General features: G+C 28.6%; 1 protein-coding gene across 2 annotated transcripts; it reads left to right on the top strand.

The window, feature by feature from the left end:
• The first annotated feature begins 3,506 nt into the window (after positions 1 to 3,506).
• LOC132942534 (bifunctional 3'-phosphoadenosine 5'-phosphosulfate synthase) lies at positions 3,507 to 10,057 on the top strand. Of its 2 annotated transcripts, none has more exons than XM_061011046.1 (11): positions 3,507 to 3,731; positions 5,790 to 5,895; positions 5,988 to 6,223; positions 6,306 to 6,444; positions 6,679 to 6,797; positions 8,201 to 8,407; positions 8,489 to 8,716; positions 8,783 to 8,980; positions 9,050 to 9,256; positions 9,375 to 9,651; positions 9,738 to 10,057. In XM_061011046.1, exons 1-11 carry the CDS (start codon positions 3,684 to 3,686, stop codon positions 9,833 to 9,835), a joined length of 1,863 nt encoding a protein of 620 aa, XP_060867029.1. In that variant the 5' UTR covers positions 3,507 to 3,683; the 3' UTR covers positions 9,836 to 10,057. The 2 variants fall into 2 exon arrangements, with proteins under 2 accessions (XP_060867029.1, XP_060867028.1); XM_061011045.1 differs by lacking the exon at positions 3,507 to 3,731 and adding an exon at positions 4,455 to 4,765.
• Positions 10,058 to 13,402: the final 3,345 nt, after the last annotated feature.

The raw sequence follows: 13,402 nt of genomic DNA, 5'->3' as shown, positions 1-13,402 counted from the left end.
TTATGACACGTATGTGTTCATAAATCGGTCTCGAAATATTTTTTAGCATTATCAATGAGGATCCTATAGTCCCTCCTCCCTTTCTTTATAGTTATATTCTTGTCTTTCGTACAACATTGCTCTTTGTAAATTGTTACTATAGAATATCGGTGTTCCAAAGTAGGTAACGAAACAACATTGTAGATACGTAGGCGTTCGTAGCATGTTATTGTTGTTAAACCTTCTAACCTGATTATTGAAAATTGTTTAATTTGTTTATCGAGACAGAATAATTTTATTTCATTATAATAACTCACAGCGCTAATTTCTGCATAATGATTGTTTTTAACTTTTTAAGATTATAAAATATTATTAATTTGTCTAATTGACAAATTTGTTGCCCTCATTAAATGTTACAGTAATTTGTTATCGTTTATGATTTCCCTTATCGCTCTATGCGTTATTACTTTATCATTGGAAATAGGTATAGTTAGAGTCTCATTATTTTGTGAATTTTTTATACTTCCTTCTATTTTAGAACTAAAAATTAGCTTTTCTTCCTCTTTTTTAAACGCCTCGAACTCACTAATTGGCTCGTCACTCGTAACAATATGTATACGGGATAGACAATCAGTGTTCGAGTGTTGTGGTCCCGTTCTGTAGACTAATTTTATAATCGTACTCTTCGTTCATAGTAACTTTATTTAATTTACGCAAATCTACGCATACCTCCTCTTATTTTTTTTTATTTTCGTTTGGTTCTTTTTCCTTTTTTGCTACTACCAGCGGGCAGTGGAAAATTGCATATCGATAAAGAATCACGTGTTATATTTGCATCCTTAATACGAGTTAATTTATTCGGGTCTAGTGTTACCCCCTTATTAAGATCCGTGTTAATAATTTCCTAAAACTTTTTATTAAACAATAAAAACTCTTCACTATCAATAAAAACGTTATCATTGTGCGGTTCCCATTTCAAATAACTTGTGGTTACTTGTTCAATAATTATAACCGATTGTTCCGATATGTTTATGATAAAATTAACTAACTATTTTATCACCTTTGACCGGACTGATACTATTAGCAGTGCCATGCGAACTCTCATTTGCCGCCCTTTAAAATGTTACAAGTTTGCAGTGTTGCGCAAAGATAACTAAATATTTATCTAGATAAAGATAAAAGATAATTAGTTATAATTTATCTAGATACATATAAAAGATGATTAATAGTTTAATTATCTAGATAAAGATAAAAGATACACTATTTATCTGGATAAAAAAAAAGATAAAAATTATTTTTATTCTTAACTGCACTTGTTATTTAAACTAACATTTATTTTTCAGTTATAATATTATTATTTAGAATATATTTTCATTCAAATTTTAAGATTACATTTTATTGTTATAATTAAGTTATATTAATTTTAATTTTTGTTTAAAAATTATATTTTTTGGGATAAGGCTTCGACAACTGAGGTCATAAGCCTGTGAAACTGTGGGGGAGGGTACTGTAGATTTTGATTAATAATAATAATCGTGATTTCGATAGTGAAGTGGCACTACCATGTATTATAATTACCTTGCTAATAACTAATTAATTAAAAAAAAATACATTCACCGTTTCGGGAAATCATTAAAGCCATAATTCATAAACATAAATGTATGTGTATTGTTAATTATATTAAGAATTTAACGGACAATATTAATAAAATATGCGGGCCAATCAAAATATCATTGTTGTGTACCTACTAAGTCTTGTGTAGTTGTGTCTATAATGAGTGTGTGCGTGTGGTATGTCCGTATAATTATCCGTATCGGACCGTATAGAATTATTAGAAATTACGTAAATAAGCAATATGGAAAATTATTATTATTTTAAAATTTAAATTCAATTCTTTATTTTTCGAAATAAAAATTTACCATACCTTAGTTTTTGAGGCTCAAATAAAAAAAAAGTATGTACCCATAATTTATTCATCTAGATGAATTGGGTTAGATAACACAATTATTCATCTAAGATAATTCATCAGATAATCAATTTCATTATTTATCTAGATAATTTATTTAGATAATTTATCTAGATAATGCTCAACACTGAATGTTTGGCCGCCCATTTTCCACCCCCATAGCACGGCTATGACTATTAGCTATAATTACGTTATTATCGGGCGAAATTTACACGGACCCCTAATTTCTCTGATACATTTTTTAAGCGAGCTATACATATATATTTATCAAAATTTATTTAGACTAATACGTTTTCCTTTCTATTTTTAGATACTTAGGACTCTCGGTTAACTCTAACTGGTATGGTTAAAAATGTATTATATTGTCATATAATTTATTATATTATATTTATTATCTCAACTAAATTTTTTTCATTGGCATGGTATCTCATGCCCATTTGTTTAATGAAATGTATTATATTCTCATATAAAGTATCATAATATTGTATTAAAAATCCTAACTAAATTTTTTTATTAGTATGATATCTCATGCCCATTTGTTTAATATAATCGATTATTGTTAATTTTCTGGTTTGATATTCTTCCCGTGATTTTAATGTATAGTCTTGTTTTTCTTTAGTATTTTTACGTAATATATTGTGTAAAATGTTTTGTCTCCGTCTTAGTACAATCTAACAAATTATCGTTCACTATCTATATTTACCAATCAGCCGAAATGATATAATAATAATATTTAGCTGTAGTAAATATTTAAAAATTATTGTATACCTACATAGGTATGTTACTTCCCTATTATTCAATAATTTATAAATTTGCCTAAACGATCGGTTAATTTCTCGCCCAAATGAATGACGCTCGCATGAATGCTTTTTAATGTTTTTTTTATCTTTTTCGTTTACGATTATGTGCCCTTTTAAACTTGATATTTTAATTATGTTCATTTCAGAACCGCTATCAATTAAAAATTTAATTTTGGTTTTAATCTCAGTACCTATATTAGTGTACTATAGTAGGCGTAAGTACAGCTAATTCTAAATTCATTTTTAGCAAATAAGTTGCAATTTACATCCCAGTTTATGAATATATGGTTCTTATGTCATTGATAATAAATTGGATTTTAAAGGTTATCGTTTGGTCTTGATAAATAAGTTTTATCAGCTTTTATATTCCGTTAACTTTAATGCTGAAAATAAGTGATAAGTGATAAACTACAGGGATGAGCGTCATAGGTACTTCAGTATACTTGATATTCATCTATGTTAGTGTTTATTGTATTTGCATAATTGTATAGTAAAATGTATGTAAAATACATTTACAAAGTAGTATTTTGTTTTAGTGATAAAAGTATAAAACATTCGTTTGTACTTTAAAACTCCGTTTGGGATTATTCAAATACTGAACGGTAAATTATGTTCAGAAAAAAATTCTTTAAATTGTCATTGGTCTTTGTACTTGCGGAGGCGAAAGCAACATTATTCGCACGAGATCGTAATTGGGCGATGGAGGTCAACGTATAGAGGGGGTTACTCCTCTGTTCTCGGCAGTCCGTTAGATATCCTAGTACTCCGGTCTTCTTCCGATCAATTGGAAAATCACGCTCGTTGGGCTGACAACCATAAATTTGCTCTCTTTTTATTTAAATATATTTTATATGGTAACTTACAACTTTGGTATTTCACACGTTTATAATTTATAAATTGATTTTTGTTCATAAATATTTTATTATTTTAAATTAAAAATGTCGGTTAACGTAAGGGCCAAAGCGGTCCGTGGTCCAAGCAGAAGTGTACGTATATTAACATATTATACATTATATTTACTAAAAAAATTTTGTTCACAAACGTATTGTTTTATTTACATTATATTATACTATCACTAAAATCTACGACTTTTACGTTATTCTTGTCCATTATATCATACAACAATAAATTCAAAACTATTAACTTGAATAATATTAAGTTATTAAGTTTAGTTAAGTTCAATTAATAATTTTCGTTATGCTTCAAATATTACACTGGCATGAATTGGTCAATAAATCTTATCGTTTTTCTTTTTTCATGCTTTTTATACGTCATGCTATAATAAAACTTAACAAATATGTATTATTTTTCTTATAACGATAAACAATAATTGTTATACTTAATACTCAAGGCAAAAACGATCATAAAATATATCACAATATTTTTATTTTGATATACCTAGTTGAATCTTATAAATTAACATTTTAATACCACTATATCATTTTAAAAAACTGTATTATGTTATCTCCTGGTACGTTTCATAATAATTTGTTTAATTTAACGATTGAGTATTTGAAGACAATATTTTAATTACAAATACTTAAATAATATATTTGGACAAACATCATACACTGAAGGTCACTTTTGGCTTTCACCGGAGAAAGTAGCTTAATACGAGTTTCAGAGCACAGTCATTAGGTTGGATTTATTTCCTGTCTTAACGAAAAGTTTCGTAATAACACTTCCGTATCATCACCAGAAGTATCTCATAATCATGTGCATTTTATTAACAAAATCGTGTTATAAACGCTGTCGTATTAAAAGTATATATTTAATGCATTTAGGAATAGGTTATACGTGTTAATGTGTTATATATAATAATATTTAATACTAAAATTTTGGTGTTATTTTCCGTGTGGTTATTATTTTTTGTACTGAAGTTGCCTATAAGATTCCACTGTAATCATTAATGTCACTTTTACGCAAGTATAAAATAAGTGGATAATTGCCAATTCAAAATAATAAAAAAATGAAATCGTTGTGCATGTATTATATCAATTTGTGTATATTTTTTAGTGCAGTAAGTATTATTTAGTTATTTAGAACAGAATTATTTATATACCAAAGATTAAATAAGTTTTTAATTAAGAAGACGTCGTACCCGCATGTATTTTCTCGCATCTTACAAACGCACTGCACGGAAAATTGTAGGTTCAGAATAATCCATTATAATTTATTATATTTAATACTGGAATGAATATGAATTTATCTATGATCAAATTTAAAGATAAGAATATTATTGGTGTTTTAATAATTAAAATATATCAAAAAAGCCTATGTATGGTTCTTTAATAATATTCTTATCTTTAAATTTTAAAAATGTTAGTAACATTTAAATGGATTATTCTTAACGTAAATAATAATATTAAATAAATATAATATTATAATGGTAATAATTTGCTGTGTTGTGCTTTGTAAGATCGAAACAATATATACAGCTAGCTATAACGTCTTATTAATGAAAACAATTTATAAAACGTTAAACTCAATAAAAACTATACAATTTAAAATAAAATAAAAAAGAGGGACAAGTAGATACCGTTCTGTTGTACAGTAGTATATGTCACTGTAATGGATCTGTTATATTTGAATTCAATGATAAATCATTGCATACGAAAAACGCATTCTTGTTGAATAATATATTTTAATAATTTAAAAAAAATTAATAAAAATCGAAAATATCTCATGGCTTTAAATACTAAATACTAAATAGCATAACTTTCCGGTAAACTTTTGTTTTTGTTAAAGGTAGAATTATATTATGTGCGGTCGTGCGGAATCTTCTATTAAAATTACTAATGTTAGTAAAATCGCGGTTCGCTTTACCGATTAATATCAACTATACATTGGACTAATATATTTTGTTTCAACAACTAAATCGATACTAATACTCGTAAATGGCGTAGACATATCCATGTTTTTATTGTATTTGAAAATTGAAATTCAATATTTCAGTGGAATCGTAATAATTTTTGTAAAAAAAATTATAATATATTATAACTAATAAAAACTGTGATTTATTTTACCTAACATTTTGTTTACAGGTAGCGACTAATGTCACCGTTCAGAAACATCACGTTTCTCGTGACAAACGTGGACAGGTTCTCGGCAACGTGCGGGGATTCCGGGGTTGTACCGTTTGGTTTACAGGTCAGTGCGGATAAAAAAATTTAAATCATTTTTTTTTTTTTTTGAGTGCATTTCTTAAAAATACCGTCAATAAAATCGAATATTTTTCCCAGGATTATCCGGTGCTGGAAAAACGTCTGTATCCTTCGAACTGGAAGCGTATTTGGTCGCCAGAGGAATACCAGCCTACGGATTGGACGGCGACAACATGCGAACGGGATTAAACAGAGATCTGGGATTTAGCCCCGCCGATCGAGAAGAGAACATCAGGCGCGTGGCTGAAGTGGCTAAATTGTTCGCTGACAGTGGCGTGGTTACACTGTGCAGTTTTGTGTCTCCATTTCAACAAGTGAGCAACTAGTGTAAAACCCAAGTACTTACAATTATTACAACCGGTGCAGTTGAAAAACGGTGTTTCTGTCATAATTTAGGACAGGGAAATGGCCAGAAAGATACACAAGGATGCTGATTTACCATTTTTCGAGGTGTTTGTTGATGCACCTTTAAGTGTATGCGAAGAACGAGACGTCAAGGGCTTATATAAAAAGGCCAGGGCTGGTCAAATCAAAGGTAATTTATTTTTTAAACACATACAATGTTGTGAAGAGTATATATTATGTAGTTGCCAGTTGGTAACTAGTACTTAAACTTAATATTATAAATTATTTTACGTATTATATTGATTTATGTGCTAATAGCTAAGTGAAATACTAAATATTTTAATTGAGTCATCAGCTTATGATAAGTTGTATTTAAATAAGCAATTTAACTATTTAAGAAATACAAACATTTTTTAATTTTTAGGATTTACTGGAGTTGGCCAGGTGTATGAAAAACCAGATTCGCCAGAATTAGTTCTTAAAACGGTTCATTTATCCGTAGAAGAGAGTACTATGCAAGTAGTACAAATGCTTGAAGAAAATGTGAGTTATACCTATGGTATATTACTTATATATAATATTATTATTTATTATGTAGGTACACAGTAATATAGTTTTAACTGTTATAAAGCCTTGAAGGGATTGTGAATTAGCTATGTGCACAATAGCATTTTTCATTACACATGTGTCTTATTGGTATTTTTAATGATCCCTATTTTTAAATTCATGATATCTTATAAGTTGTCTTAGTGAAAAAGTATTTTAATATTTTTCCCTTACCACAGGCACTTGCAACCTCAATGCACACACTATATACAATGCTTTGTATCTGATTTAATTGTTTTTCAATTATAACTTACCAGTGAAGTTTTAGAACATGGATTTGTTTGATATAATATTAAGAGGACGCCACATCTGCATGTGTTGTCTCCGTCTTACAAACATACCAAATTTACGCTTAGTTATTCACGTTTTATGCCGTTAGCTTAAAAAATAGAGTGAATCCACTATTATAAAACTTGATGGTAAGAACATTTTCTGTATTTTGTTGGAAGTTTTTTTACAATAATTCAGTTTTTAAGTGAGATATTTTAATTTACATTTATTATGCACGCATAACTCACTTAAAAACTGAATTATCGTAAAATAACTTCCAAAAAAACACAGATAATGTTCTTACCATCAAGTTTCATAATAGGTAGATTCACTCAATTTTAAAGTAAACGGCATAAAACGTGAATTTCTGAGCGTAAATTTGGTATGTTACGCGTTTGTAAAACGGAGACAACATATTATCCGGATGTGGCGTCCACTTAAAGGGCATATTATTCTTGTAGCATGTGATCTACCACGGTTGAGTGATATATGAATTCGGGACGAGTGATCTACGTAGAAATTAAAAATAAATTTTAATTTTAATATAGGTATTTTTACTCTAAAATCAACATTGAGCGATTTATACTCAGAATGCGTAAACACGTTTTGTCTATATCGTACGTGTGTAGAGACAACACATGCGGGTGTGATGTCCTCTTAAATCATATATATTAATAAATTAATAAATATAGTACAATCATATATTAATAATATTAATTATAGATCATCAACTACACCTAGTATAATATGATAGATCACCTGATACACCTAAAAAGAGGTACTTAGACACCAGTAGATCACCTACTACACGAATGCCTATTAAAGTAGAGACACTGTGACAGCCAGTAAATGAAATGGAAATTGTAAGAGATGGCTGATTAAATTACGTTAAGTTAAAAGTAATTAGGGAATTAAAATTTAAGTTATAATGAAATGAAATTAATTTATAAGATATTATATTATTTTAACTTTTTAAGTATTTAGAATAAACAACATTTAAAAGTAATACATAAAACCTATTGTTTGTAAAATTTAATTTTTGTTTTAATTTAAAATGTTTTTCTTTTTAGGAAGTGATTCCCCTGCAAATGAATCGTGACATTGACCGTGTTGCCGAACTGTTTGTCCCAGAAAATGCAATAGAAAAAACCAAATCCGAAGCACTATTACTTCCTCGACTTGACATTGGTAAGATGGACACACAATGGGTACAAGTATTGGCTGAAGGCTGGGCAGCTCCACTTGGTGGTTTCATGAACGAAGAAGAATATTTACAGGTATTCAATAACATTTGAGGCTATACATTTGAAAATTGTAACGTATATAATATTATAATATAATATTATTATTATTTGCAGACTTTGCATTTCAATAGTTTTAGTGAGGATGTTAACCAATCCATACCTATTGTTTTGCCCATAACCACTGATAAAAAGGAACAGCTATTTGGCTGTGAAGAAATTGCTTTATGGTATAATTCAAAACCGATAGCAATACTTCGTAAACCATCTTTCTATCCCCACCGTAAAGAAGAACGAGTATGTCGTCAATTTGGAACGTCGCATCCCAACCACCCTTATATAAAAGTACTTAATTTTTTTAGGCACTTTTTGCCATTATTTGTAATTGATATTTTATTTATTATATTTCAGACAATTTATGAAAGTGGTGATTGGTTGGTTGGTGGTAACTTAGACGTTATAGAAAGGATCTTATGGAATGATGGTTTGGACGATATTCGTTTCACACCAAATGAACTCCGTGTAAAATGGAGAGAAATGAAAGCAGATGCAATATTTGCTTTCCAACTTCGAAACCCAATACATAACGGCCATGCACTATTAATGCAGGTTTGTATTATTATATTTTACTTCATTAATTAATTAATTATTATAGTTAATATGATGATGTTTAATTAGGATACTAATAAAAAACTTCTGGAACGCGGTTATAAGAAACCAGTGTTACTATTACATCCTCTTGGTGGCTGGACAAAAGACGATGATGTTCCACTTCATGTGAGAATACTTCAACACAAAGCTGTACTTAGAGATGGCATTTTGGATCCAGAAGCTACTGTGTTGGCTATTTTCCCAGCACCTATGAATTATGCTGGGCCTACAGAGGTATAATTTCTATAACATAGAATAATATGTTATTTGTTTAAAGTCCAATATTCCTTTATTATAAAATATTCAATTTACCATAACTAAGTATAATGGATAATATAATTTTGATTTTTAGGTGCAATGGCATGCCAAAGCTCGCATGTCTGCAGGAGCAAACTTTTACATTGTGGGCAGGGATCCAGCAGGAGTTCCACACCCAGATCCTAACACATCGGGTGATTTATTTGATCCCACTCATGGTGCTCGTGTATTGACTATGGCACCAGGACTGTCAGACTTGGAGATCATACCCTTCCGTGTAGCAGCCTACGACAAAACAAAAAAAGCTATGGACTTTTATGATTCTACACGGCATAATGATTTCAACTTCATTTCTGGCACAAAAATGAGAGGTACCTATTATTTTTGTTGTAAATATTTTATCTTAACCAATCTTACCTATATATTTGTATACGACTAATGTAAATTATACTTTTAGGTCTTGCCAAAGATGGTATCGAACCACCTGCTGGGTTCATGGCATCTTCAGCCTGGGAAGTACTCGCCAACTATTACAAATCATTGAACAAACTTTGAACAAGATTTTCATTTATTTATATTTGTCCATAGTGGATAGTCCATAGTCCATTTTAATGTACTAACAATCCCTCCATTCCTTTTTAAACTTCTTTACTCCTATGTGTATGAATTATTTTAATTTTTTGTTTTTTTTTATATTATTTTGGTGCGTTGAACAATTTATATAGGTAGTATGTAGAATAGCTTTTTTTATTATTGTTATTATGCATTAGTACAATACTTGTATACGTTAAAATGATAATAATAATTAAAAAAAAATTTTTTTGAAAAAATGACTAGTAAATTTAATTTGTACAGTTTAATTACAGCTATTGAACTAAAAATATTAAAGTGAATAACAATTACTTAATAGTGATTTAAATATAAATTCTATATATTATAATGAACAGTTAAACGACCAAAGTGTATACTCCTATTCATATTTACTATTAGTCTTAGATAGTAATATATTATATTATATAAATTAGTTGTTTTCAGAATGTATTTTCTAATATTATTCTACTGCTATTGATCACAATATTGATATCAATGGCTTAATTTATGTGTTACCATTGTTAAACATTTTAATTTTAATTTAAATATATATATTTTATTTCTAAATTGTTTGTTAATGTGTACTTTACTATTTTATAGTAGAAAAATATTCAGTTAGTACCCTAACTAATAAAATATATACCATTTTGTATTTGATTTAATACTAGAACAACACACCACCTCCCTCAAAAAAAAAACCCCCATAATTAAATCATGAATAATCAAAGAAGAAAATCCACTTTAAATGCAATGATTTATTTATTGACCTCTGTCCTGAATAATAATTTAAAGATGAATTTAATAGTTAATATTATATTAATGGAATTAAAATAAACTGCAGTTTTCAGATTCTATTTTCGTACAACAATATTATTTTATAATTTTATATTTGATTTTATGTTTTTAATTTTTAAAATGCATTCTGTCACTGGTGACAGTAGACATAGTGCAATAGAATTGATACCAGTGATACCTGATGGTTTAATTATTTACACAATTTCAATCATAAAAGATTTATGAAGTCTGTACATCCGCATAATATTAGTATGGTCTATGAATATGATTTTATGAACTATATAAAATGTACAACGATTCAGTTTAATAAATTGCATATGTTTTTCGAAAAAACTTTTTAAAAAAACATGATTAATTATTCCTATTTTATGTCAGACGGTTTGATCTAGCGACTGCAGTTACGACCACTGTGCAATTTTTCAAATCATAATCCATTTTGAAAACGTCCAGAAATAAGTACGTTTTAAGACCGTAGTAAACTAACTTATAAGTTATAAGCGTAAACAGTACTGGGGATGCTATACTTCCCTATAATTCTAAAAATATTTTATATTTTATGCAAAACCATTTTCAAGCACGAAGCACTACAATGATGAATGAATTTATATTTGTTATATTCTTGTGTTTTCAGCAGTTACAGAGATCCTAAACTAGGTGGGTAACTGTAAATAATTTAATAATGTGAAAATAAGACTTATACCTATCTACTGCAAATGTGCAATCAAATATTAGTAATATGTAGATTGTAGGTATTATACATTTATACATTTACATACAATAATAATTGAGTATACTGCAGCAGTGTTATGTCTTATGTGTAACCGTGGGTATTGTACTTAAAAGTCCGGCGAAAAAAAGTCCGGTAAAAATTTACATTTATATTACACAACAAATACACAGTAATAATACATAAAAAATATATAAATATGTTTAATCAATGTTAATGACAAATCTGGTTTGAATTTACTCAATAATAATACAATAAAAATTAAAAATATTAGGTCCATATATTATGAGATAAAAGTCCGCTAATAAAAGTATATATATATGATAAAAATAAATAATTCATTAAATTAAAAAATTAAATAAAAAGCCTACAACCTTGGCCGTGTCCTAATATTGTTTCCAACTTGAGTTAATACAAGTGGAAAACTGATACTCTACATCAATATCTATTATAACCTCCATAGAAAATAATATTTATTGATGACATAATGGTGCCATAGTACATGTTATGGAGGTAAATACAAAATATTATATTTTTGTATTTTTAAATTACATAACTACTGTAGCACAACAGCAAATAGAAATATTTGATTGCGGTTTTCGGTTACCTATACCCGTTAACTTGTCTGTGTTAATTGGTAATTGCATTGATTTTATAATATACTATACAATCAATGGTAATCGGTACCTATATGTGCAAATTGTTAAGTAACTTGATCGTTAAATCGTCATAATTATTACCAAACGTGGGTGACTTCGGACAACGCGTTAACTATGCCCAGATCATATGTCAACAATATAGAAGGTCGTCCGTATATAAGAATTATAATCCTAATGTTATTATTTAAAATGTCGTTGATGGTGTTAGTTACAAAAAAATGACAACACAATAAGTAAAAACAGAAAAGTAAAAAATTAATTTTAAGTTGACATGTTTATAGAAAAGTAAGTAATTTTTTTTTTAGAATATTTAATAAATTATGTTGTATTTGCGATAAATGTATGAGGTTTTTTTATTTCAATTCATTACATTTTTTTTTTAAATATCTGTATTGTCCGAAGCCACCCATTGTAATTATAAGTTATAACATCAGTTTTTACTTTTTAATGAATTCTAATAGGCACGTATCCTGAAGTCACCCCATTTTACGGGTCACTCCGGACAAAATTCAACTTTTAAAAAAAGTGTGAACTTTAATGACCTTTATGCTTATTCTTCTGCTATATGATCTTCTTTTCACTCATTACAATAGTATTTTACTTATTAGTTAGGTATAATATGTAAAAGTTTAATGTAAATACCTACTAAATAAGAATATTCTGTTTTTTTAGGTCTAAGATATTCGTTATTTGTAATTACTATTTTAACTAACCTATGTGGTATGTAATAATATTATCTACAAGTTACAACCGTGAAATAACGTAAGCATATAAATAAAGTAGTTGATAGATCACACTGTGATAAAAAAAAATAGTCTACTGGCTAATATAGTGGATAGTAGAGACGTAGAGTATTCTTTGATAATAATAAATCATTTGGTCGATGATAACTGATATATTAATAACTTTATTACTACATTTATTCACAGATGACTATACTATGAGATTCAAACTGGCTTCACTTTTTTCATGTAAAATGTAAAAATGTTCTCTATCTAGTATAGCATAGATATCTAAGTATTTATCATAGAAAATGCCAGGGGACGCAGGGGGGCCGCGGACCCCCCTCCCTGTGCGCACGCCTATGATGTGATGTCGAAGTAATTTAATAATTCATTCGCTTCATGGATATTAGTTTGTCTTAAAATTTATTTCGCCGTACTTTTGTTCGGGGATTCGTAACCGTGATAGGTAGTCAGGTAAGTACAGTATATATATTTTTTTTTTATATTGATCATGAAGCCCGGCAACTATGGCCATTAGCTGTTTGTTTTTTTATTTGTATAGAGGAGGAAATTGTAGGTTTGTAAACACCTGTGTTTTTTTTGGTTTGGCAGATTTCTTAGTAGG

This window comes from Metopolophium dirhodum, chromosome 4, assembly GCF_019925205.1.
Source record: "Metopolophium dirhodum isolate CAU chromosome 4, ASM1992520v1, whole genome shotgun sequence".
Classification (NCBI taxonomy): domain Eukaryota; kingdom Metazoa; phylum Arthropoda; class Insecta; order Hemiptera; family Aphididae; genus Metopolophium; species Metopolophium dirhodum.
This window is presented reverse-complemented; position numbering and strand designations above follow the sequence as displayed.

Coding starts and splice junctions, on each gene's coding strand:
- LOC132942534 (XM_061011045.1), top strand. CDS start 4,715: ATGAAATCGTTGTGCATGTATTATATCAATTTGTGTATATTTTTTAGT. Junction 8,408..8,488: donor ACGAAGAAGAATATTTACAG/GTATTCAATAAC, acceptor TATTATTTGCAG/ACTTTGCATTTCAATAGTTT. Junction 8,981..9,049: donor GCCATGCACTATTAATGCAG/GTTTGTATTATT, acceptor ATGTTTAATTAG/GATACTAATAAAAAACTTCT.